Source organism: Pteropus alecto, unplaced genomic scaffold (genome assembly GCF_000325575.1).
Source record: "Pteropus alecto unplaced genomic scaffold, ASM32557v1 scaffold76, whole genome shotgun sequence".
NCBI classification, from domain to species: domain Eukaryota; kingdom Metazoa; phylum Chordata; class Mammalia; order Chiroptera; family Pteropodidae; genus Pteropus; species Pteropus alecto.
The window spans coordinates 1,982,210-2,006,954 of NW_006443138.1; the positions used below are offsets into that span (position 1 = coordinate 1,982,210).

A 24,745-nucleotide genomic window follows, 5' to 3' on the forward strand; every position below is an offset into this window, starting at 1 on the left:
TTTGCAACTTGTCCTTTATTTTAACATATTTAAATAAATGGATTACATTTTATTTAACAGTTGAATTTACATATTATTTTTAATAAAATAGCAATGAAACACGTAAGACGATGTGGGCTTTGTTAAGGTTTGTGGTATAAATAAAAATAAATACAAATTACCTTTGTCTCTTAATTATTCTAGCACTTAAAGTCTGTACCATAGATTTTGGGAATTAGAGTTTCTAATATTTAGGATTATTTTATCCGTTTTATATGCATTTTTCTAATAGATCATATGTTCTTCAAAAACAGATTTGTCAAACAAAGATGCTTAACACTTACTGGTTTAGGATATGGCTCTATAAAGCTAATTAGCCTGACAAAGATTAGACCTATGAACTTTAGCTCCCCATTTGAGCTTAAATTTCTTTATCAGAAATGTAAATGTACTTTTATTGATTACCTAAATTTTAAAATGCTCAGAGTTGGCACATAGTAGGGGTTAAGTTGATAGGCTTTAGAGTCAGACTTGGGTTAAAAACTGCTGATTACCTTAGTTTTCAGGTTCATCATCTGTGTCTCTTTGTATCTTAGGGTTTTCGTGAGGAGTTAATATATATATAAAATGAGATATACATATATATATATATAAGAAACCTTATAGTCCCAGTTTGAGAGTAAATGCTCAATAAATGATAGCTATACATAGTCATTTTTATTTATTCTGAGTTAAAATTTATAAATTTCTTTATAAATGTCCTACTTTATCTAATCTTGATTATGACTCAGGGACTTTAAGAATTTGGGATAGGAAATTACTTTTATTAGCTTAGTGATGTCAATTTTCTTTTTGAGGTATGATTTACATACTATAAAATTCAACCTTTTATAGTGTACAGTTCACGGTTTTATTATATTCAAAAGTCATGCAACCATAACCTCCATCTAATTCCAGAAGTTTTTCGTCATCCCAGAAAGAAACCCCACATCCATTAGCAGTCATTCTCCAATCTCCCTTTCCTTACTCTCTAGCAACCTATTTACTGTCTTTATTGATATGCTTATTCTGTATATTCCATATAAATGGAATCATGCAATAAATATTCTTTTGTGTCATGCTTCTTTCATTCAGCATAATGTTTTCAAGGCTCATCCATATTGTAGGATGTATCAGTACTGCATTTCTTTTTATGGCTTAATATTCCAATGTATGGATATATCACAAATTGTTTATCTCTATTAATTGATGGACATTTGGATTGTTTTTGGGTTATGAATAATGCTGCTATGAGCATTTGTGTACAAGTGTTTATATAGATATATGCTTTCATTTCTCTTGAATATATATGTACTTAGGAGTGGAATTGTTGGCTCATATAGTTACTGTATATGTAACTTTTTAAAGAACTGTTAAACTGTTTTCCCAAGTGACCACATCATTTTACATTCTCACCAACAATGTAGAGGGTCCACATTTTTCCACATCCTCAGTGGTACTCGATATTGTCTGTCTTTTGATTATAGCCATCCTCGTGGATGTTAAGTGACATCTTACTGTGTTTCAATTTTCATTTCTCTAATGACCAATGATATAGAACATCTCATTCATGTACATATGGCCATTTATATATCTTGGGAGAAATGCCAGTTCAGATCATTTGCTTCTTTTTAATTGGTTTATTTGTCTTTTTATTATTTAGTTGTAACAATTCTTTTATAATCAGCATCTAGTCCCTTACCAGATACATGATTTGCAAAAGTATTTTTTGCATTCTTGGACTGTCTTTTCATTTCTTGATAGTGTCCTTTGACACACAATAGTTTAATGACTTCAACTTTTCTATTTTTTCTTTTGTTGCTTGTGCTTTTGATATCACATCTAACAAACCATTGCCTAATTTGAGGCCATGAAGATTTTGCCAGTGTTTTCTTCTAAGAGTATTTAGTTTTAGCTCTTACGTTTAGCTCATTGATTCATTTTGAGTTAATTTTTGTTTATGGTATAAGGTTGGGCTCTTAATATCACTCTTTTACATGTGAATATCCCATTGTTCCAGGACCATTCATTCCTTCTCCATTGATTTTTTCTATATTGAAATATCTGGACAGATTTTAAAATTAAGGAATTTATAACTATAATTCTCTATTTGCCATAATTTAATACAAAAGATTTGTTGTCTTCTAAAAGCTTTGTCCAAATCACAGAGTAGAAATTGTTCTAAAATTTGAACTTGACACACTGATACCCTAAGTGTTATTCTTACTTTGTTGGCATATTGGATCTGAGATGATAAGTGAGTTGGATATCTCACAGTAATACTTTTCCCCAGTGTGAAAGCATGTTCCTTTTAATAGGATTGATTTAATTTTATAGCACCTTATTTTAAAAGCACCTAAATCAGAGTTTGAGAAATTTTATAATTGTTTGAAGTCTTATTTTATTTTGTATATGTTTTTCTAATATCAACAATTAATGAAAATACTGGCACAGTCGTGGGAAGAGAGACAAAAAGTAAATTATCAAAATAGTTATGACAGTAGTCAGGACTTATTTTTTCTAATCAGTTTCTTAGAATACCATGAAGGAATCCCTCCTCCAAAGGAAATAAACTCTGTAATATCCACTTATTTTTGCTATTCTGTTAATTTTGATTTCTATAATTTACAAATTATGGAAATAGTTTGATATATTTTTTATCATTGTGGCTTCTCATTAGTGGTCTTTTTTTTTTTTTACTATGTAATTTTAGCCTGGAGATGCTGGACAAAGTCGAGCCACCAACTATACCAGAAGGTTATGCCATGTCTGTGGCTTTCCATTGTTTGTTAGACCTTGTACGTGGAATCACTAGTATGATTGAAGGAGAGTTAGGAGAAGTTGAAATAGAATGTCAAACTACCACTGAAGCAGCTTCTTCACCAAAACAGCCATCAGAAGAGCAAGAATTACAGTCAGCATCAGACCAAATGGATAAGGAAATAGGTATATTATTATGATTCTATAATTTTTATTTTGAAATAGTTTGAAATTTACAGAGAAGTTGCAAAAGTAATAGTTTCCATACATCCATCACCCTGATTTCCCAATTAACACCACCATATTTGCATTATCATTGTATTTATGTACATGTTACTATGCTTTTTTTCTGAACCATTTGAGAATTAAGTTGCAGACATGATGCCCCATTACCTCTTAATGATTTAATGTGTATTTTCTAAAAATAAGGACAGTTTCCTACATAACCACAGTACAGTTACCACTAGAAATTTAGCATCAATCCAGTGTTTATCATCTAAGCCCAGACCCCATTCAAATTTTGCTAGTTGTCTTAGTGATGTCCTTTATGGGTAAGGATCACATGCTGAATTTAGTCCCATGTCTCTATATTGTCCTTTAATCTGGAAGAGTTACTTCATTCTTCCTTGTTTTATATGACCTTAACATTTTTTAAGTGTACAGGCCAGTTAGTTTGGGTTTGTCTTTTGTTTCCTCATAATTAGATTTAATGTAATTATTTCTGGCAGGCCTACCACAGAAATGTTGCTGTGCTATATATACATAGTGTATTCAACACATCAGGAGGTATACAATGTCAGTATTTCTCATTATTGGTGATGTTAACTGTTGTTATTTGGTTGATATGATGTCTGCCCTGTTTCTTCATTTTAAAGTTTATTATCTTTTTGTTGAGAAATACTTTGAGCTCTCTGCTATAAAAGAGAGCTTTCCCTTCTCCCTCATTTATTTTTTTCATTTGTTTATTTATATTAATATGGATTCTTGGATTCCTGTTTTATTCAAAGGATTATAATATGTGATTATCATTTTTTGGTTTGACACTCAAATTGTCCCCAACATGGCCAGTGGGGACCCCTTTCAAACTAGCCCTGTGCCCTTTTTAACCTGTTCCCATGTCCTTTTCTTGTTTTCGGAGCATTATCTTACTATCTGATACAACAAAATATTCCAAGCTCATCTTGGATTTTTCTTGTCTAGCCTGGGAATTAGTTATTTTTCCTGGGAGCTCTAGCTCCTTTTAGTGGAGAATAGTATTTAGAAACTAACATATGGGCACTAGGTATGCTTCTTGCTTCTTGGATAGGAAATACACACACACACACACACACACACACACAAAGCAATGTCTTTTTACATTTAAAAAATATCTGTCTTTATTAAATACCAGGAGGTCACACCAGTTTTTCCAATTCCAGTAATTCTCTTCTCCCACAATGAGAAATTTGATCCCATTTTACTCAGTGTATTTACTTATTTGCTTGATTCCCAGTGTATGTAACCAGTCTTATGGCTGAATCGGCTTATTACATTGACACAATGGCTGAAAGTTTTGTCCAATGAAGGGAAAGGGAATAGAAACTGATACAATATATAATAAATACATAAATATATATGTGTGTATACATGTACATATAATATCAGTTAACTTGTATACAGAAAGATCTTACTATTGATATTTTAAAATACCTTAGTTTTAAGACTTTTAAATTCTGAAACTATAGCATGGTTTTTATGTTTTCATTTATTCAGATATATTTTAAATATAAGAGCTTTAGTATTGAATAATTGAATTGTTGGTGGTATATATGATATATTATCAAATGACCAGAGATTGTTTAGAATTTGACATATTATTAAATATTATGACATCTACAATTAACATTAAGTATTGTATGATTTTTTTTCCTCTTTAAGTTAATAGAGCTGTTTGGGAAGAAATGGTGAATGCCTGCTGGTGTGGTCTACTTGCTGCTCTCTCACTCCTTCTTGATGCCAGGTATTAAGTCTTTATAAATTTTACATTGCATGTGACAATTAAAAACATTGAAATTGTTTACTTGAATTTGTCCTAAGAATTGTTTTTTATATTAGTTTTTTATGTATATAATATTCTCTTTGTGCAGTTGCGCTCCGCCATTCTATCCTTGCCCTACTCCCCACGATGATTGTTATCACAACGTTTTAATGGAAAATTCTGTCCTAAAATTACAGAATGCCTTTTACATTTTAAGCCTTACTACTACTTTTACAATTGTGATCATATTATTCAGTTTCTTTGATGTTTTTCTGCAGAGTTGCAGAATTTGCAGATTTTAAAATGCTCGATCTTTTTTATTTTCAGATATATATTAGTTAAAATTCCTTAAGTATGTAGAATTTCTTAAAACTTCACTGAATATCTAATTCCACATCACGTTTGTACCATAATTAAAAATAAATCATATTAATCATGTTAAATGGCATACTTAATTTTTTTCAGCACAGATGAAGCTGCCACTGAGAATATTTTAAAAGCTGAACTCACTATGGCTGCTCTTTGTGGAAGACTGGGCCTTGTAACTTCAAGAGATGCCTTTATAACTGCAATATGCAAAGGTTCCCTGCCTCCCCATTATGCTCTTACTATATTGAATACTACCACTGCAGCCACACTTTCCAACAAATGTAAGACTTTAATTTACTCGAAGTTCTGTTCACCTAGTAAGGTGACATGGCATAGAGAAAAGATTACAGAAACTCTTAGTTCAAGCCTCTGCTCTTCTACTCACTGACTCCGTGACATCTGTGAGAAGTTAATGTCCCTGAGCCTCAATTTCTTCCATCTTTTTAAAGCAATGGAAATATGGTGGGGGAGAATAATACCAATTTTAATCATTAATATGATTAATGGTTAGGATAAAAGAAGATAAATCTGGAAGTCCTTTGTAAACTACAACATACTCTTGAAATGGTGGTGGATTTTTATTTTTCTTTATTGGAACTAGTAGAACAGTAATGTTTGTAACCACTTAGATTAAGTTGATATTCAGAAAATTTTTTCTTCTTGCAGACTTTGAAAACATTCAGGTTTGTTTCATGTAATACAAATATATTTCAATAGGATGTTCAGTTTTTAAATTGAAAATGTGAGTATTGGTCTCTAACTTTGACTAGAAAAGTTTATTGAGAATACATGTTTAAAATACTTAGTGTCCAAATTCTATTTTGCTTATGAAGAAAGTTTTATAATTTGTCAAATTATATAGAAAATTACCTAATATTTGCTTGTTATTTTGCACTTCCTTAGTTTTAAAAATGTTTGCATATAGGTTACTAAATAAATGTCATAGTTGAACTTAGTTTCATCAAATTAATGTCTTAAAATGTAACAACATTGAATGCAACATAAAAAGTATATTTTAGGGTTACTCATCATTGAGCACTCTTGTATATATGAGCACTACATACATAAATTCTGCTTTTAAAAATATATATGTGTGAATAATTTAGGTATTCTTTTGCGTTCTAGCATATTCCATTCAGGGCCAAAGTGTTATGATGATAAGTCCATCAAGTGAATCTCACCAGCAAGTTGTGGCAGTGGGTCAACCGTTAGCAGTCCAGCCTCAAGGGACTGTAATGGTAAAGTACCGTTTTCTCAGTTACCAAGTAATTGTCAAGAAAACTTTTGTACCCTTTTTTGTGTATTTGCCAAAATTTTTCATTATACTTATTTACTTTTATCTGGGATATTAGAAGAAAATAGATAAATATGCAGTTGACATTATCATAACCAACTATAATAACACAACTTTTAAGCAAATGAATTTGTTCTATAAAAACAAATTTGTTTGGTATATTTTATATTTTAATATTTTTGTTTTTTGTTTAAATAATTATTTGAGTACAATAATGCTGCTTTACAAGCTTTTAATTTTCAAGACTGCATAACAGTTCTTGCAAATATATTATTTTTTAATATAGCTTACTTCCAAAAATATCCAGTGTATGAGGACTTTACTTAACTTGGCACACTGTCATGGGGCTGTTCTTGGAACATCGTGGCAACTTGTCTTGGCAACTCTACAGGTATGTTGTCATCTCTGGATCAGAGGCAGTATTGTTTTTATATCTAAGTGCCAACAATTAAACTAAGCAATGCCTGCTGGTCCTTTGAGCAGGCCAGAGGAATAGACAGTATGAAAAAAGAGAAGTTGGAAAGGAAAAAAGTCATGGCTTATATAAAGTAATGGAGTACTTCTCATAATACCTAAGTCCTACTGCCTATGCTTGGTGTAATAAGTACTTTATATGAATATTAATTATTAATTTAAATTTAGTTATTAGAAACCTGCTGATTTTAATTTTAGTTATTAGAAGTCACTACTGAGTTTTAATTTTAGTTATTAGAATTTTTCTAACTATAAATTTCTTTGTTTTTATTAAAAAAAAATTTTTTTCAGCATCTTGTATGGATTCTGGGATTAAAGCCTAGTAGTGGTGGTGCCTTGAAACCTGGGAGAGCTGTAGAAGGACCCAGTACAGTAAGTTCTAGTCATTTTTACTCAGTGCTTCCCAAAATGTTTATATGTTACATTTAATTTATTCTTTCCTTAGGTTTTAACAACAGCGGTAATGACAGATTTACCAGTGATTTCCAATATACTTTCAAGATTGTTTGAAAGCTCACAGTAAGAATCAGTTTTCTTAATTGGTAGAAACATTATTAGCTGTATATTTTAGATCAGTATATCTTACTTCTTCGTTTTTCATTTTAGATATCTTGATGACGTATCATTGCATCATTTAATAAATGCACTTTGCTCCTTATCCCTAGAAGCAATGGATATGGCCTATGGAAATAATAAGGTGTGATAGTCTACCTTTTTGTTTTAAATATGGTACATTATTTAGTTAAAGTGTATACTCATTATGTTGTTAGTGTTTTACTAGTGGGATCAAAACCTTGTTGGCTAACCCTGTTCTTTTGGGTTTTTACCATTTATGATGTTTATTTGTTGAGAGAGTAGTGAAGAGAACATGATTTGGCTTGTGATATATCCCAGTATGTATTATGATTTTCAGTTGTGTCCATTTTTCTTGTGTACTGAATATTTTAAAAAATATTTTTATAAAGAATAATGCCACACCACTTTTATAAATGAGTTCCATAAAATGTCACAATAATAATTATAATTTACGATTGGGGCAATATAAGATTTAAATGAAGGAATATATGTCTCAGTGTCTCTTGCTTTTGTTGTGATAGAAAGAGCTAATTAATTCTTTCTGAATGTAATGATTCTTCCTGCTTTAAAAATTAGATTTTTACTTTGTTCATTGACTACATGAATAGGAAGTACTTTTGAGAACATTTTTTTCTGTATACAAAATATTATTTTCTGTTATACTTGGAAAACACAAAAATATATAGATTTATTTATGTCTTAGAAATTATTTAAAGTAACATGTTTTCTACATTTTTATATGAATAAATATAGTTGGACCATTTACAAATAAGTGAAGACTCCCAGAAAATGATTAAAAATCAGAGAATGGACCTTTGTAACTTGTTTAACATCTAACTGTAGGATCTAAAATTATGTTGTCTGCCTAGTCCGTAATTATGATTCTGTGTACTGTGGCTTGTCATCTAGGCTCATGTGATTCATTTGAAGATTAGCTAGTAAGGTCTTATTGTGACAAAGCTTTGTATGCTATAGCACATAGCTACAGAATTATATACACATCCAGGTATTTGAAAATATATATTAAGTTTACTCCAAATCAAGGCAAGGATAATATAAAATATAGTGAAGTAATATCTTGATATCTTCAATAACCCTACATTTTTAAGATTAATTCTTAACATAAAAGTATAATATTTTTAATAGAGTAGCTTAATGAAATTTCAGCAAATTTATATGGTGATGTCTTGAGAATTTATGTATTCATTCAATAAGTATAGTAAGTTTACTATGTACATGACACTGTTAGGAACTTGGCTCATGGTTAAGTGACAGTTAAGGTGGGATAAAACGCTAAATAAATAGTATAGTATTAAGTGATGTGAGACTTATTCTTTGAATCCTTAGTAACTTGTTACATAAGACATTTTTGGTACACATTTCTACTAAAATGAGTTAAGATTAATCAAGATGAATTAGTATTATTGGAGCTGGATATTGATGGAATGGTAGGTTATGGGTAGGAAAGGACAGGATCATAGAAATCAAAGGAGGAAAATGTTATAAGAAGTCAAGATCAATGAGGACTGAAAAAATAAGAGATTTCATTATTAGTTTATTGTTAACTTTGAAAAATGCAATTTCAAGAGAGTGTTAGGAATACATGTGATATTTTAGGGATGCTTGGAGGGAACAAATGTTGAGAAAATGGATACACTTGAATAGAAATGACGTTCATGAGAATGTTACGTCTCTCCATTTTAGGATTTAATTTTTTAACCTGAAGTGATAATTATGGAATGGATTAAAATTAAAAATATTCAAGTATAAACTTTATAAAAATGTTTTCTGATGGAGGCATAAGACAGTTTATTATTCAGTTGTGCTTTCTATAAAATTATAAATATACAGATGTTAAAATAAGTAGAACTTCTATATTTTTCTACATTTTTAAAAAAAGTTTATCAATGTCAGCCATTTGAGTAAGTTAAATATTCTAGGTCTTAAAGATGTATATATCACAGTGTGGTTATATAATATAACCATTATATCATATTGTCTCCAGAATGATAAATTTTTTTTCCACAAAAATTTTTAGGGTACCTACAAAATTAACACATTCAGAAAGGGTCAGCTTTATCATATTTGTTTTAAAACTCCAGTGTACTTAGTTCATTGGCTTCTACTAGGAAAGAAAAATATCAAACATTTCCATGTTAGATTATTATCAGCATTGTAAAAATGTTAAGAATATAGAATAATTTAAACATCTTTTCCTTTAAAAATTATAAAATTACTATGCTCATTATTTGCTTTTTAAAATTTGTTGCCATTTTTTTTTTCTTTTTCTAATGCATTGTCTCTATTTGAAATACCATAGCTACCCATAAGAAAAATCTCATGGTTTTGGTCAGCTGAGTTTGCATTTAAGCATATTTTAACATCTCTATTACTACCAGATTAGAGATGATTGCCCTTTTTTCCCCCCCCCCACTGAAACTGTTCTTATAACATATGGACTAAGTACTCTAATTTAGCCATATGTGAGATATACTGGCTCCCTTTCCGATTTTTGAAATGTCAGCAACTGAGGAGAGGGCTTTGGTTTTCTGACTCTGCAAATTTTCTGTTAGCATCTAAACTGACAGCCCTCACCTGTGCCTTATCTTGACTTCATACTTCTTTTCCCTGGTCTCACTTGTCTCTTTTCGTTTTTTTTTATTCCCCCCATACTTTCTGACATTCACACATAAAACCTGGACATTTGAAGACTTTGTTAATAAGATTATATATTAGTCAGCTCAGGCTACCATGACAAAATACCATAGACTGGGTAATTTAAACTACAGAAATTAATTTTCTCATAGTTCTGAAAGCTGGAAGTCCAAGATCTGGTTCTCCATGGTTGACTTTGATGAGGACTCTCTTCTTGTGCCTTCATATGGCAGGGAGAAAAGGTGGTGGGGAGAGAGGAAGGGAGGGGAAGATCTTGAGTAATGGAATGGAAGGAGCGGGGAAGGAGATCACAAGCCCTTTGGTGTCTCTTCTTATAAGGACACTAAACCTATTATATCAGGGCTTCATCCTTATGACCCTAACTCCACATACCATAACATTAGATGTTAGGGTTTTAACATAGAGATTTTAAGGGGACACAATTCAGTTCATAGCATAAATCACCTTTCCTTCCAGTCAGAAGCCATTCTGTATGTCTGGTATAATTTTTGAATTTCACTCTTCCTAAACAAATATTCTAGTTAGGAGCTATTATGGATGCTTGAGGATGGGCAGGAAGGCTTGTCTCCTTATAACTGAGATTTTGTTATATTTATTGCTAATTTATAGTAATCATTTATTAGTTGTACTCATGCTCTTCAGAGTATTCTCAGTTTTATTTATAGTCAAAGTACTAAAATCTCCTTATAATATCAAGATGCAATATTTTCTCCCTAGGAACCATCTCTTTTTGCTGTTGCTAAATTGTTAGAAACTGGTCTAGTTAACATGCACCGAATAGAAATTCTATGGCGACCTCTAACTGGCCATCTACTTGAGGTAACCTCTTTTTAAAAATTATATTTCTTTTTTTCTTATGAATAAAGATAGACACAGTAAATTAATGATTCTGGATAACCATATGAAAAATCAGGATTAACTTCTTTTTTTTCCTGTATTTATATCTATATGATTTATCAGGGACTAAAGTTTTATAGTAATTGCTTTGATGAAGGAATAGGTTGCTTTTTTTTTTCTTTTTGGCTGAAAATGGATAACATCTCAATGAAATCTCTGAAGTGTACTTCAACTGCTAGCCTGGGACCCTTTGCTTTTATTATACTATCTTTCGATCACCTCAGTTTCATCTAGTTCTGAAACTTCAAGGTAATTGGGGCTAAGTTAGTAGTAAATACTGCTCCTTTAGCTTTTCCTATAATTATGAGGTAGGTCTTCAATAAAGGGAAAAATCTGTTTTGGTATTACTGATTATAGTTAGTACCAGGGAATTTTATCTAGATTTGTATTCTCTTGTATTTAAATTTAGGTGATTCTTACTAATTAGCTGCTTCTTAATAATAGTTGCTTCTATAGGATACACATTTATGTTTATGCACAGTTTATATTTAAGTTGCCATGATCATCATTTTATATTATTTTAGTAACCTGAGAAAAATACTCTCTTTTTTTGTATATTATATCCCAATGACTTATTTATTTTATAACTTGAAATTTGAATGTCTTATTCACCTTTATCTTTTTCCTCCCCTAGAAAAGTATTATTCTTAATAAGAAAAACAAATGAGCTGTCCTTTTCTTTCTTTTTTCCATTTTATTGGGATTACTTTTATGAGCTATTAAAGGATATGTACAGATGTCTTTATTATGGACATTCTCATCAAATGGCAAAAAGTACATTTTTTTTAATTGTAGCACATTATTCAATTACGAGGGTAGTTCTAATTAGGAATCTTAATATTTGTTTCTTTTGTTTACTCTGTGACATCAGTTTTATGAAATCTTTTGTTTTCTGTGACTTGTTTAGTTTCATCTTTTATCTTCTGTCTCTCTATTGCTTCCTCTTGCCCCTTATTCAGAAGGTAAGCTTACTTACATTTTGGATATAATATTCCTTCAGCTTTTATTGATGAACATTTGATATAAATTTTTAAACATGAAAGAATAGAAAATGTAATGTTTTCATTTTTCTCAAATTGATGTGTGAGCTTAAGTATATAAATTATATATTTAATTTTTGTTCAACATATGTACCTTCAGGTTTGCCAGCATCCAAATTCTCGAATGAGAGAATGGGGAGCAGAAGCTTTAACTTCACTTATTAAAGCTGGATTAACATTTAACCATGATCCTCCACTTTCGCAAAACCAGGTTAAAAAAAAAATCTTTTTTTAATATTTAATGTAAAATCATCTCTCATATATAATTTTCTTAATTTATCAAATGGATGATATTCTAAAAGTGGGTTTTGTTGCTTAGTATTCTGTTATATGTAGGCCACAGATTTCTTACGGAAGGTTGATATGCATAGATTTTTTAGGATTATCTTTACTTAAAATTGTAAAAACTTTGTTATGTATGACATTGATCTAAGTTAATAAACTGCTTAGAATTGGTTTCCTGCCTAGAAGTTTCAGTGCTCAGGCTTCATTTTGGGTCTCTACTTTATTAGCCCCATTTCCTTTGATCCTTACCTGTCTCTGATTTTTTTTCTCATTACCCTTACATGGGGAGAAAACAAATGGCAGAAGAGACAGGTATAGTAAAATAGATTTTTATTTTTAAGTAATTTTAAGAGTTATTTTATACTTTCAGAATTTCTTTTTGTCATGAGTTCTTTGTCCTCACTCACCTAATCATTCACATAGATCTAATACCGTTTTTTAAAAGTCTACCAAAATTTTGTTTGAAGATTGAGTAAGAATGAGGCATTTAATAACCATTCTCATTGCCCTCATTATCTTACTGTATTGTAGTTGAGCTCTACAAATTTACACATCAGACAATTATTGAATTAATACTATGTGCCAGGCAGTATTTTAGCTTTTAGAGTAGAATGATGAACAAGACGGAAAAGATCTATGTTTTTATAGAGCTTTCATTTTAGTGATTTCATTTTTTTTTTTTACTACAATTTAAATTTTTTGAAAAGAAAACCCTTGTTTATGTGTATCCTCAATGTCCACTTAATACTTAGTGGACACATAGTGAGGGTTTGGTAAATGTTTGTTCAGTCAGTGAACTAAATGAATCTTTGTGGAGAGAAGAAAGTTAAAAATGAAGTGAGTGTTTTCAGATGCTGAAAGGAATAGAATGGAGTGCATTTTTTTTACCCTCCAGCAGATTTTGTGGTTATATGTCATCTTTGTTTACCATACTTTTTCATTTTTTAGGAGTATTGAGAATTTTAAATTTAAATACATGTGGTGTACATTAATAGAGTAAATGAAAGGTAATTTTAGAAATTGGAAATTGTTTTCCTCCAAGTAGAGCTAGATGTTATATAGATATATTTCCTTTAGTGAGATTCATTTCTATGTGGGTCTATAATTAATATCTTTTAACATAAGTTCACTCCCCATTTATCTTTAAATCTAACATCTTGAAGATTGATTTTTATATATATTTTTTAAAAAGACATACATGACAAAATAAACCTCTATTACTGTTAGAAAAATTATGGTTAATGTTTATTTTATTAGAAAAATTTCTGTTTACCATTATAGTCTGAGTGGAGGTGAATTTAAACTTAAAAAGCAACAGTAGAGCCTTCCTGTCTTTTTGGGCTTCTTTTCCTAATTAGTTTCTTGCCTCCTTTTCAGAGGCTGCAGTTGCTTTTACTGAACCCATTAAAGGAGATGTCCAGTATTAACCATCCTGATATCCGACTCAAGCAATTAGAATGTGTGTTGCAGATTCTGCAGAGTCAGGGTGACAGTCTTGGGCCTGGATGGCCATTAGTGCTTGGAGTCATGGGAGCAATCAGAAATGATCAAGGGTAAGTGTTTAACATCCAAAATGTGATAGAAAAAGGGAATCCATCCTAAAATCTTGTAATAGTGGTAATTTTTTGTGTATGTCCCTTCTGCTTAAATTTAAGATCTAGAATAGTTTTTTTAACCCTACCCCCCCAGTTGGCTACAGAGAATTTGGCTCACCTTTTTTGTTTTGAAAGCATGGGAAAAATTGCTATTTATTTGACATTTATATAAGAATACAAGGTTCTTCTTTATAATAAGATAAATGTACCAATCTAACAAACTTCGTAACACACCAAAGATTGGATTTTCTTTTGTTAAATATTTGGTAAGATACGAGTTAACATTTAGGGCTTGACCTCTCTTCAGATATTAGGAAGTCTAAGAAATTACTTTTAAGTAACTTTTTTCATTGATTTGTTCATTTATTAAATATTTATTCTGTGCCTAGTATATGCCAAATACTATGCTTGCTAGTTATATCAATTACATAGATAAATAGCTCCTGCTCTGAAAGTAGAATTTTATGGAAAAGGAACATGCCCTATAAGTAGGATCCTGGTTAAGAGAGGAGTTTGTTATGCCACAAAAGAATAGAACTCCAGTGAGTGGGGCCTATGTACTTGGTGAGAGACAGAACCAAAATAATGAAGGACCTTATATGCTTTTATAAAGTATTTGGACTTATCCTCAAAACATTTAGGAGGCATTTTAGTATTTTAATCAGAAGAGTGATGTGATCTGATACGTATTTGACATATATCACTGTGTCAAGCAGCATGGAGAGGGCCGTATGGGAAAGCCTGCATGCAGTGCTCTCTAGAAATAGGAGGAGATGGATATGAGCTACTTAACAGATTGGCTATAGGAAAAGAGGGAGAAATAGGAAATAGAATCAGGAATAATTCCCAGATCTCTGACTTAGACAGCTTTAGTGGGTGATGGTATCATTAACTAAATAGAGAATACAGAAAGAAGAGTACATTTGGAGAAAATGTATGGATTTGTTTAAGGTAGGATATCACAATGGAGTTAGCAGACGTTTGGTTATATATGACTGTTATTCTGCAGTAAGATTCATAATATCTTGTTTTGATTACTAATTAAGAGTTTTACATGATTGAGACGCTTGGTTATATATGACTGTTATTCTGCAGTAAGATTCATAATATCTTGTTTTGATTACTAATTAAGAGTTTTACATGATTGTGAGACTGTTATGGAAGTGTAATTTTTCTTATTTATTTGTAGTAATAAATTTCCTTAAATCCTACAAAATGTTGAGATGATTAAAGTGGAAAGAGATCAGCCAAAGCTTAAAAAGTTGAAGTTTCTTTTGCCAACCTACAATGCAGTTATGAAAATAGGATGTTGTTATAAGGTTGAAATTGATTAATACATGTAAAACTCTTAGAAAGTGCCTGACATAGTAAACACTCAATGTGTTCGCTGTTACAATTCATTTTCATTATTATTTTTCACCACCAGAATTTCTCTCCAAAACCTAATACTTATTCTCTTTATTTTAAATTCAAAATTACTCTTTTCTTTTACAGACTAGATGTAGAATTTTAAAGTAGGGTATAGTATAGATATAAAAGAATAAGGAACTGATTTTCATTCAGTGAGTAAATTGTGTGTATTCATCTGTGCTAGGCATCATGCTACATATTGGGGATATAGTGGTGAGAAAGTAGCTTTAGCCAATTTCCTTTCTCATTCAATGTCTGAAGTTTTGTTGGGCTAGTTGAAGCAAAATACAAATAAAAATAATATGGCATTAATACATATCTTCCTTTCTTTTTTCTAGTCTATTTTTATTTCTTATACCTTTGAGGTTTTTTATTTGTTGATTATTTTAAGTAAGCATATCTTAAAAATCTACATAAATGTGAAGTACTGTATGATCTATATTAGGAAAGATTTTCTCATTCAATTTTTAAATAAAATTTTGTGTGGTTCAAATTACTGTAAGGTATGTATTTTCTCTTGTATTTCTTATAAATGCGTTAGTATAAGTTTCTTTTCTTTTTTTTCCAGCGAATCCTTGATACGAACTGCATTCCAGTGTCTTCAGTTGGTTGTGACAGATTTTCTACCAACAATGCCTTGCACTTGCCTACAGATAGTTGTAGATGTTGCAGGTAGCTTTGGACTTCATAACCAAGAACTTAATATTAGTTTAACTTCAATAGGTTTACTGGTAAGTATCATTGCCTTTCTTATAATCTAGAAATCACTATTTGCAGTTGAGAGTAAATGCTAAGCAAATATGCTTTTGGCTTTGCAGGAGTGGTTTAAATGACTCTGAAGTACCAAACATACCTTGCATAAAGGGTTAAATGACATCATTTAAGAAATAATTCATGAATAGCAAACTATTTGGAATAATTTTGACATTGAGCTGAAATTTGGCTTTTACAAGATTTGTCTTGGGTGGATTTAGTAAACAAATAATAGTACATACAAGAGAAATAGTTAATTGACTGTAGTGTGAAGGTTAATTGATTTTCAATATTATTTTGGTAGCAATATATTCATATACTACTTATTTAGTAAATAAAGCTTCAGTAAAAGTAGTTTGTCAACACTGCTTTGTTAGCTATAAGAAGACAGCATGCGATAGTGGAAGAGCCTAGACTGGAAACAGATAACATGTGTTTTAATTCTGTCTGCTTCTTGTTAATTGCTAAATTATTGACCTCTTGAGCCTCATTTATTTATTTTGAATATAGGGGTAATGAAATCTAAGTTAAAGTATTGATATATATTATAAGGAATAAACATATATAGTAAGCTGTTCCCAATATAAATTTATTTAAAGGCAATTATATAGACTCTTTTAAATGTGTATTATAACTCAGAAGTTTTACTTATTTTTTTGTCTTTTTTAATTGTATATTTTATTTATTTTTTAATTTTTTAATTGAAGAAATGATTTAAATTGTTTTCCCCCTGTATACCTCCTTCTTCCTCTTCCCCCCTACCCTCTGGTAACCACTAGTCCATTGTCCATGTTAACTCAGAAGTTTTAAAAGTCAAACTTAAATATTCCTCACAAGCTAGATAACTTAATATTTTACCATTAAAAATGTGATCATGGGAAAAAACTTAGATATGTTGTGTATATAATTGCTCTTGAGGAGTGTTTGATTAAATTTTCAGTGTTGATTAAATTTTTGCTAGCTGTCACCTCTTTTATATTTATGTTCACAGGTATTGGACTCTGTACTCTCTGCCATTGACATAATTGTCATTAATTTACATACTTTACTATGGTTAAGAATGAAGTCATAAGATGTCTTTGGAGATAGTAATCATTCTTGTATGAAATTACAAAATGTTATTTAATAATACTAAGCAATTGTTAATTTACTTAGGGTGATAATGGTATCAGGGTTGTGTTTTTTAAAGTCTTAATTATAAAATATAGGCATAAAGTAAATAAAAGATATTAACAATTGTTATATCTAGGTGGTAGGTGTATCAACATATTGATATATTCTCCCAGTTTTTCTGCGTGTTTTTGAAATTTTTCATAATAAAAATTTTTAAAAATATTAATGTTAGCACAAAATTGCTCCCCCATATTCTCCAGAAACCAGCTAGAGACATTTGACAGGAAGAGGTGTTTTCGTTAAATCCCTTCTACTATGAAAGGGATTTTTAAAAGTTTTATTCTGAGTTGCATATTTATATTTATGTGTTTAAAATAAAATCTATAAAGTGACATTTTTCTACTTTGCTTTTTAGTGGAATATTTCAGATTATTTTTTCCAAAGAGGAGAAACTATTGAAAAAGAATTAAATAAAGAAGAGGCAGCACAGCAAAAGCAGGCAGAAGAGAAAGGAGTCGTTTTACATCGGCCGTTCCACCCTGCACCACCGTTTGATTGCTTGTGGTTGTGTCTTTATGCAAAATTAGGAGAACTGTGTGTGGACCCCCGACCTGCTGTCAGGAAGAGTGCAGGGCAAACTCTGTTTTCAACAATTGGTGCACATGGAACTTTATTACAGCATTCAACATGGCATACTGTTATTTGGAAGGTATTGTAAAATAGCTTGACTTATTAGCTTTTAATTGGAACATACTTATATACTTTTTCAATTAAACTTATTCCTGTTTTTAAAGAATTTCTATGCATTTGTGCATTTGACAAAACAGAAAACATTAGCTTTGTCATATTTTAAATTGCACCATGCACAGAATATGTTAAATATTTAAAGCTCATTTCTTATCTCTGTCTCTGATTTCTGCCTTTGCTCTTCTCTTTTTACCATTTTCCCAAGTGGTAAAACTAGGAGTTAATAAACTGCTACACATAATTCAAATATATATATAACCAAATGAGAATTTATAAATAAAAGAATATCAACAATTGTGAATTTTACTTGCAGAATCACCAAACAAAAGTAATCTTCAGTTGGTAAATTCTGCATGTTCATTCATTAAATATGCAATTTTATTTTTCAATTTTTCTTTATCCTTTTTTAAAAACTTTCTTTACAAAGGCAACAGCTTATTACTGAACATCTCTTCTTTGCAAAGGCTTTTTTCTATCTGTTCCATTTTAATAAAATTCCATTTATAATCCTTTTCACTGCTTTCGTGAATTTTTGAGATCAGTAATTTTGACAATAGGCAACATAGTAAACCTAAATTGTATTTAACAATGCTTTCAGTTTAATAAAAAGGCCCCAAAGTATCTTCTTAAAAATTTAATAATTTATGTTCCCTAATAAAAATAATTAAAAGCTTTGCTCCCTCCTGTGTCTTGTGTTTCAGCTCTCCTGGCTCCTCAGATCACAAACATGCCAAAGTCTCCATTACTGTTTTAAGAAACGAACTGGTATTTTCTCTGATACCTGTTTTCCTTTCATACAGCTTCATTGTTAATCATGCTTCTTAATTCTCAGTGATTTTTTTTCTCCTTTACCTCCCCATTCACTCCCACTATCCCTTGTAATTTGATTTTCAGATTATTCTACTTCAGAGCTTTTTAAAACTTAGTAACAGAATTACCTAGAGGACTTGTTAAAGCACAGATTGCTGAGCCACCACCCCTATCCTCCAGAGTTTCTGATTCTTTTTTCCCCTGTCACTGGGCCTGAGAATTTGGATGTCTGTGAAACTCCTGGGTGAGGCTACTGCTGTAGATTCCGAGACCATGTTTTGAGAACCACAGGAATTGTTCATAGGCTACAGGTGGTCTTCTAATTGCCAAGTATTTTGCCCAATGCTGAATCCTTACCCTACTCATTTTTTTGTGCGTGTGTAGAATTTAATATTGTTGATTAATTTCTCCTTGAAATTTCTCTTTCCTTGGTTTGTTTACAGCATGCTTCTGCTTCTATATTCAATTTTTATTTTTTGTCCCTATTTCTTCCCCTGAATCTACCCTTTAAACATTCTCCAATTCCTAACCACTTTCTGCTTGATTTTTCCAAGCACTCATCTGATCTTGAAGCTTCAGTTATATATCCTCTGTCTAGATGTCGCCCATAATTATATTTTTTGCCTAGACTCCTTTTTTTAGCTTTGTTTCTTTCTTGTACATTACCCTATAAATGCTCCACTGACACTTCAACTCAACAAGTCTTAGACAGTATTCTGTCTAATTTATTTAAATTATTCATATTTCATGACCTTAAGGGTGAACTTAAGAATATAATACCTCTATTGTTCAATTTCTTCTAATATCCAGGACTGATCAGATTGTCAGGTATAATTTTTATAACAATTCCTAGTTTTCTGTGTGGTTACATAAGCTATGTTATCAATACTTTTGTACGTATTTTAATAAATATTCAGGTTCTCTTTCATCTATTGGACCGAGTTCGACAGTCTTCTACCACTGCAGACAAAGAAAAGATTGAATCTGGAGGTGGCAATATTCTCATTCATCATTCAAGAGACACAGCAGAGAAGCAGTGGGCTGAGACATGGGTTTTAACATTGGCTGGAGTAGCAAGAATCTTCAACACTAGAAGATATTTACTGCAACCTTTAGGTATATATACATTTTTGTGGTGACATAATGATTTATGTTAAAGGAAATTTGGAAAATACAGAAGATTCTTTTAAAATTCATATAAATACTACTTTACAAGAATAATCGATCTTAACTGCAAGTCTTTGTGTTTATGTGTGGTGTGTGCATGAGCATGCATGTTTTCATTCATTTCATTAAGAAAATATGTATTATGTACCATTTGTGGACTCGCCTGTAGGTGATACAATGATGAGCAAAATACACACTGTTCTTTCTGTCATGGGCATGAAGGAGAAAGTATAATTACATTAAAAAAGCAAAACTGCATAGACATTTCTTCAGAGACGACATACAGATGGCCAATAGATATACAGAAAGATGCTCAATGTCTTTAACTTCAGAGAAATGAAAATTAATACGACAATGAGATATCACCTTACACCTGTCAGAATGGCTATCATCAATAAATCAACAAGTGTTGGTGAGGATGTGGAGAAAAGGGAACCCTCTTGCACTACTTTTGGGACTGCAAATTGTTGCAATCGCTGTGGAAAACAATACGGAGGTTCCTCAAAGGAAAATAGAACTATCATATGACCAGCAATTCCACTTCTGGTTATTTATCAGAAGAAGTCCAAAACACTAATTTGAAAAGCTTTATACGTTCCTCTGTTTATTGTAGCATTATTTACAATAGCTGAGATATGGAAGTGACCTAAGTGTCCATCAGTAGACGGTTGGATAAAGAGATGGTACATATATACAATGGAATATTACTCAGCCATAAAAAAGAATGAAATTTTACCATTTGTGACAACATGGATGGACCTAGAGGGTATTATGCTAAGTGAAGTAAGTCAGATAAAGACAAATACCATATGATTTTACTTATATGTGGAATCTAAAATACAAAATAAATGAACAAAACAGAAACAGACTCGCAGAGAACAAATTGATGGTTGATAGATTGGAGGAGTATTACAGGGCTGGGTGAAAAAGGTGAAGGGATTAAGAAGTACAGATTGGCAGTTACAGAATAGTCATGGGGATGTAAAATACTACATAGGGAATATAGTCCATAATATTGTAATAACTATGGTGCCAGTTGGGTACTAGATTTAATAGAGGGATCACTTTGTAAGTTATATAAATGTCTAACCATTATGCTGTATACCTGAAACTAATATAATATTTAATGTCAACTATAATTGGAAAAAAAAAGACCTTACCTTTAAAAAAAAAATGCTAAATTACTACAATTATAAATGCTACAAAAGAATGGTGTTTTGTGAACCAGGCCAGTGAGGTCCAGACTTAGGCTTTCCTAAGAAAGTGATATTTTACCTGAGATCTGAAGGGTATATAGTAGTTCATCAGGCACGGATAAGATAAGAGGTGAAGAGCCTTATAGGCAGGAGAAAACTGAGGAAGGATGATGAGGATAGGATCCTAGCATGTTTGAAGGTCTGGAATGAAGAGAACAAGGAAAAGTGTGATTCCGGGTAAGGTTGTAGAGGTAGAGAGAGGTCAAACCATGAAAATTTTTGGAGGTCATGTTCATAAGTTAGGACTTCATCTTAAGAGCAATGAAAAAACACTAAAAGGTTTTTAATTCATGATGTGACATGATCAGATATGCAGTTCAGAAAGACCACTTTGGATGGTATGTGTGGAATGAAATGGCAGTTAGGAAAGGTGACAGGACACTATTAGACTGGTTAGAAGCTGTTGGTATAAGTCAGTGATTCCCAGGGCCAATTTTGCCCTCCCTCTTTCCTCCAGGACATTAAGCAATGTCTAGACATCTTTGGTTGTCATAACTAGGGAGAGAGAAGAGCTACTGGTTTCTGGGGAGTAGAGGCAAGGGGTGCTGCTACACATCTTAGAATGCAGAGGATAGCCCCCACAACACAGAATTATCTAACCCAAAATGTCAATAGTATTGAGATTAAGAAACCCCAGTGTAGATCATAATACCTTTAATTCTGGTAGTAGTGATAATGGCAGTAGAAAAAAATGATTACTTTTATACATAATTATAAGCATATTGTACATATTATTTTTTATGTTTGGCTTTTTTTACTGTTTATGTTAAAGCATATGCATATTTAATTTACTCTTAGGCATTTTTGTGTGGTCTTCATGTGCATTTTTTCCATTTTTTTCCTTTTTTTTCAAGAATATATAGTGTTTGATCCATTTTACACTTTAGGTCTCAATTTTAATATATATATTTAATCTTAATTATTTTGTTTCCATGTAAAATTTATATACACAATGAAATGTTTTGATTTTAACTGTATATTTGCTGAGGTTTGACAAAATAAGCATCATTTTTAATATCTCCATGAGTTACTTTTTTTACATCGTTTTTTATTTCTTAAATTTAAAAAAGTTAGACATTTATACAATCCATTAATTAACCCCCCCAGTTAATCTAGCACCCATCTGCACTACACAGTTACTTTTTTTAAAAGCTAAGAACTAATAGATACAGATTTAAATTTTTTAAAATGAAGACGTAAGGCAATTTGTGTCATGAATAATTCTTTATAACTTGAAAGCTAAAAACTGGTTTTTATTATTTTAGAATGAGGTTCATATTTTGTGTAATGTGAATTATACCTAGACTTTTAGAAAGATGACTTCTTCCTAGACATAGAATATATTAATAGAGGAATTGTAGGGTTCCCCCCCCCAATGGTATGGATATTCTAAATCTGATATTAGGTCACCATTCTAATTGATAAATGTAATGTTTCATTTGACTTTTAAATTGGGTTGGCAGCAGGCAGAAGTGTTTTTGTTTAGCTGTTTTGATAGTTTTTAAATGTAATTTGTCAAAACTTGGAACAGTTTACTGAAACAAATCTGTGTTTTTATTGTATGTAAATTATACCGCAATTTTTAATAAAAAAAGACTATGGAAAGGAAGAGGCATGTAACTGGGAAGGTGTTATAGTTTGCCCTGTGTAGGCATAGTAGTGCTTATTGTTTCATACCAGACCTACTTCAAACTTTCCTATTAACTGAATACTCCTTCAGGCATATGGGTTTATACCTTAAAAAAATCAAGTCATTTATAGTGTTTTCAAAATGGAAGTCTTTAAACTTCAACTATTTATGTTTCATAGCCTACTTAATTATCCTCCTTTGGAAAATGTCAGTTTCTCTGATTTTTTACATTATTTAAATGCAAGTATAGGTAATAAAGTGACTGTTAGAATAAAAATGGCTATTAACAAAGCCGTTGGGCTAGATTGCTATAGGAACAAGGTCATTTTTGCTGGGCTTCATAGAAACAAACTATACCTTCATAGAAAGCTTCATTATAAATGTGTTTAGTTGGTCATGGGGTAGAGCAAGAGATTGAATTGATCCATGGAACCCAGCAACTACCATTCAGCCCATGTTCTACTGATGATGGATCACCAAACTCAGTTTCATGTGAGAGAAATAAATTTAGACTCATTATAAAAGGACAGTCTGTTCTTTATGGTGCATTTTCTACTGGTAACTCACTAACTGTTCTGGGGGAAAATGTTTAAGGAAGTTCTGCAAGTATAAATTATTTAAATATGAAAACTAAAGTGTAAAGTTAAGATTTAATGGAGTATGACATATGGTTTATTTTAAACAGTTAGACCTGTAAAAACATGTATCATACTGTTATAACTTGTAACTTTTCCAGTATGCTTAAGAATGATAACATCTTAATTGTTAATAAAGGTAGATGGACCAAAGATGTTGCTAAAAAGCTTTTGTTTTCACCTTCTTAAATTTTTATTCTATTCTCCTTAGGCAGAAGTACTAGAAGATAGTATAAATATGTATACTGACATTTATAGTTTTGTATTTAAGGCCGAAACTTTGTTTGATATACCCATTACCTTCTTCTTGGTGCCCTTTCTTCCTTTACCTGAAAAAAAAAATTCCCTGGATTTTCAGGTCTAATGATTTTAATTCACATTGTTAGTACCTTAGAACTTAAGCAAATTTTTTCTAGTTCCATAGGAATTTAAGCAGAAAAATAAAGCAAATAAAATGTAAAGTGTTTAATAGATCACTTTTATGGTGATTTTGTTTTTCTTCCTAATATAGGAGACTTTTCAAGAGCATGGGATGTTCTTCTTGACCATATACAGTCAGCAGCACTGAGCAAAAACAATGAAGTATCTTTGGCTGCGCTGAAAAGCTTCCAGGAAATTTTACAGATTGTGTCCCCTGTCAGAGACTCAGATAAGCCTGAGACACCGCCTGCAGTTAATGTACCTGTGCCTGTCCTTTTAGGGTCCATATCAGGCCCTGGCCTGAGCAGGCCATTTGTCAGAACAGATTCCATTGGAGAAAGACTTGGAAGATATAGTAGTTGTGAACCACCCATAGTTACTGATGAGCTTGAAGATTTGAATCTCTGGTGGGCTGCATGGAATACCTGGTATAGAATTGGATCTGAAAGCACTAAGCCTCCTATTACTTTTGATAAACTGACTTTTATTCCCAGCCAGCCTTTTCTTACAGCTTTAATTCAGATATTTCCAGCTCTCTACCAACACATAAAAACTGGTTTCAACATGGATGACTTGGAAAAGTTGGGAGTCATATTGCACAGTGCTGTTTCAGTCCCAATAAGTTCAGATGCATCCCCTTTTATTCTTCCATCTTATACTGAAGCAGTTTTGACAAGTTTACAGGAAGCTGTACTTACAGCTTTAGATGTTCTCCAAAAGGTAATAGAATTTTAGTTGCTGTCTAAGCAATATTGCATACGGTTCTCTGGAAGTTTTTTACTTTGCTGTATAGACTTTTTGGA

At 31.4% G+C, this 24,745-nt stretch overlaps 1 protein-coding gene across 5 annotated transcripts in view; it reads left to right on the top strand.

The window, feature by feature from the left end:
- The window catches only part of MON2 (MON2 homolog, regulator of endosome-to-Golgi trafficking), a 99,336-nt gene that overhangs the window by 41,818 nt on the left and 32,773 nt on the right, over window positions 1-24,745 (top strand). For all 5 annotated transcript variants that reach the window (XM_006923696.3, XM_006923697.3, XM_015598470.2 and 2 more), the window contains 15 exons: window positions 2,732-2,964; window positions 4,696-4,777; window positions 5,261-5,445; window positions 6,290-6,402; window positions 6,745-6,849; window positions 7,224-7,304; window positions 7,378-7,451; window positions 7,539-7,629; window positions 10,902-11,003; window positions 12,222-12,332; window positions 13,784-13,959; window positions 15,980-16,142; window positions 17,693-17,986; window positions 19,752-19,950; window positions 24,034-24,662. In XM_006923696.3, the coding sequence (XP_006923758.1) occupies window positions 2,732-2,964; window positions 4,696-4,777; window positions 5,261-5,445; window positions 6,290-6,402; window positions 6,745-6,849; window positions 7,224-7,304; window positions 7,378-7,451; window positions 7,539-7,629; window positions 10,902-11,003; window positions 12,222-12,332; window positions 13,784-13,959; window positions 15,980-16,142; window positions 17,693-17,986; window positions 19,752-19,950; window positions 24,034-24,662 (2,638 nt within the window). The remainder of the gene's footprint in view (window positions 1-2,731; window positions 2,965-4,695; window positions 4,778-5,260; window positions 5,446-6,289; window positions 6,403-6,744; window positions 6,850-7,223; window positions 7,305-7,377; window positions 7,452-7,538; window positions 7,630-10,901; window positions 11,004-12,221; window positions 12,333-13,783; window positions 13,960-15,979; window positions 16,143-17,692; window positions 17,987-19,751; window positions 19,951-24,033; window positions 24,663-24,745) is intronic.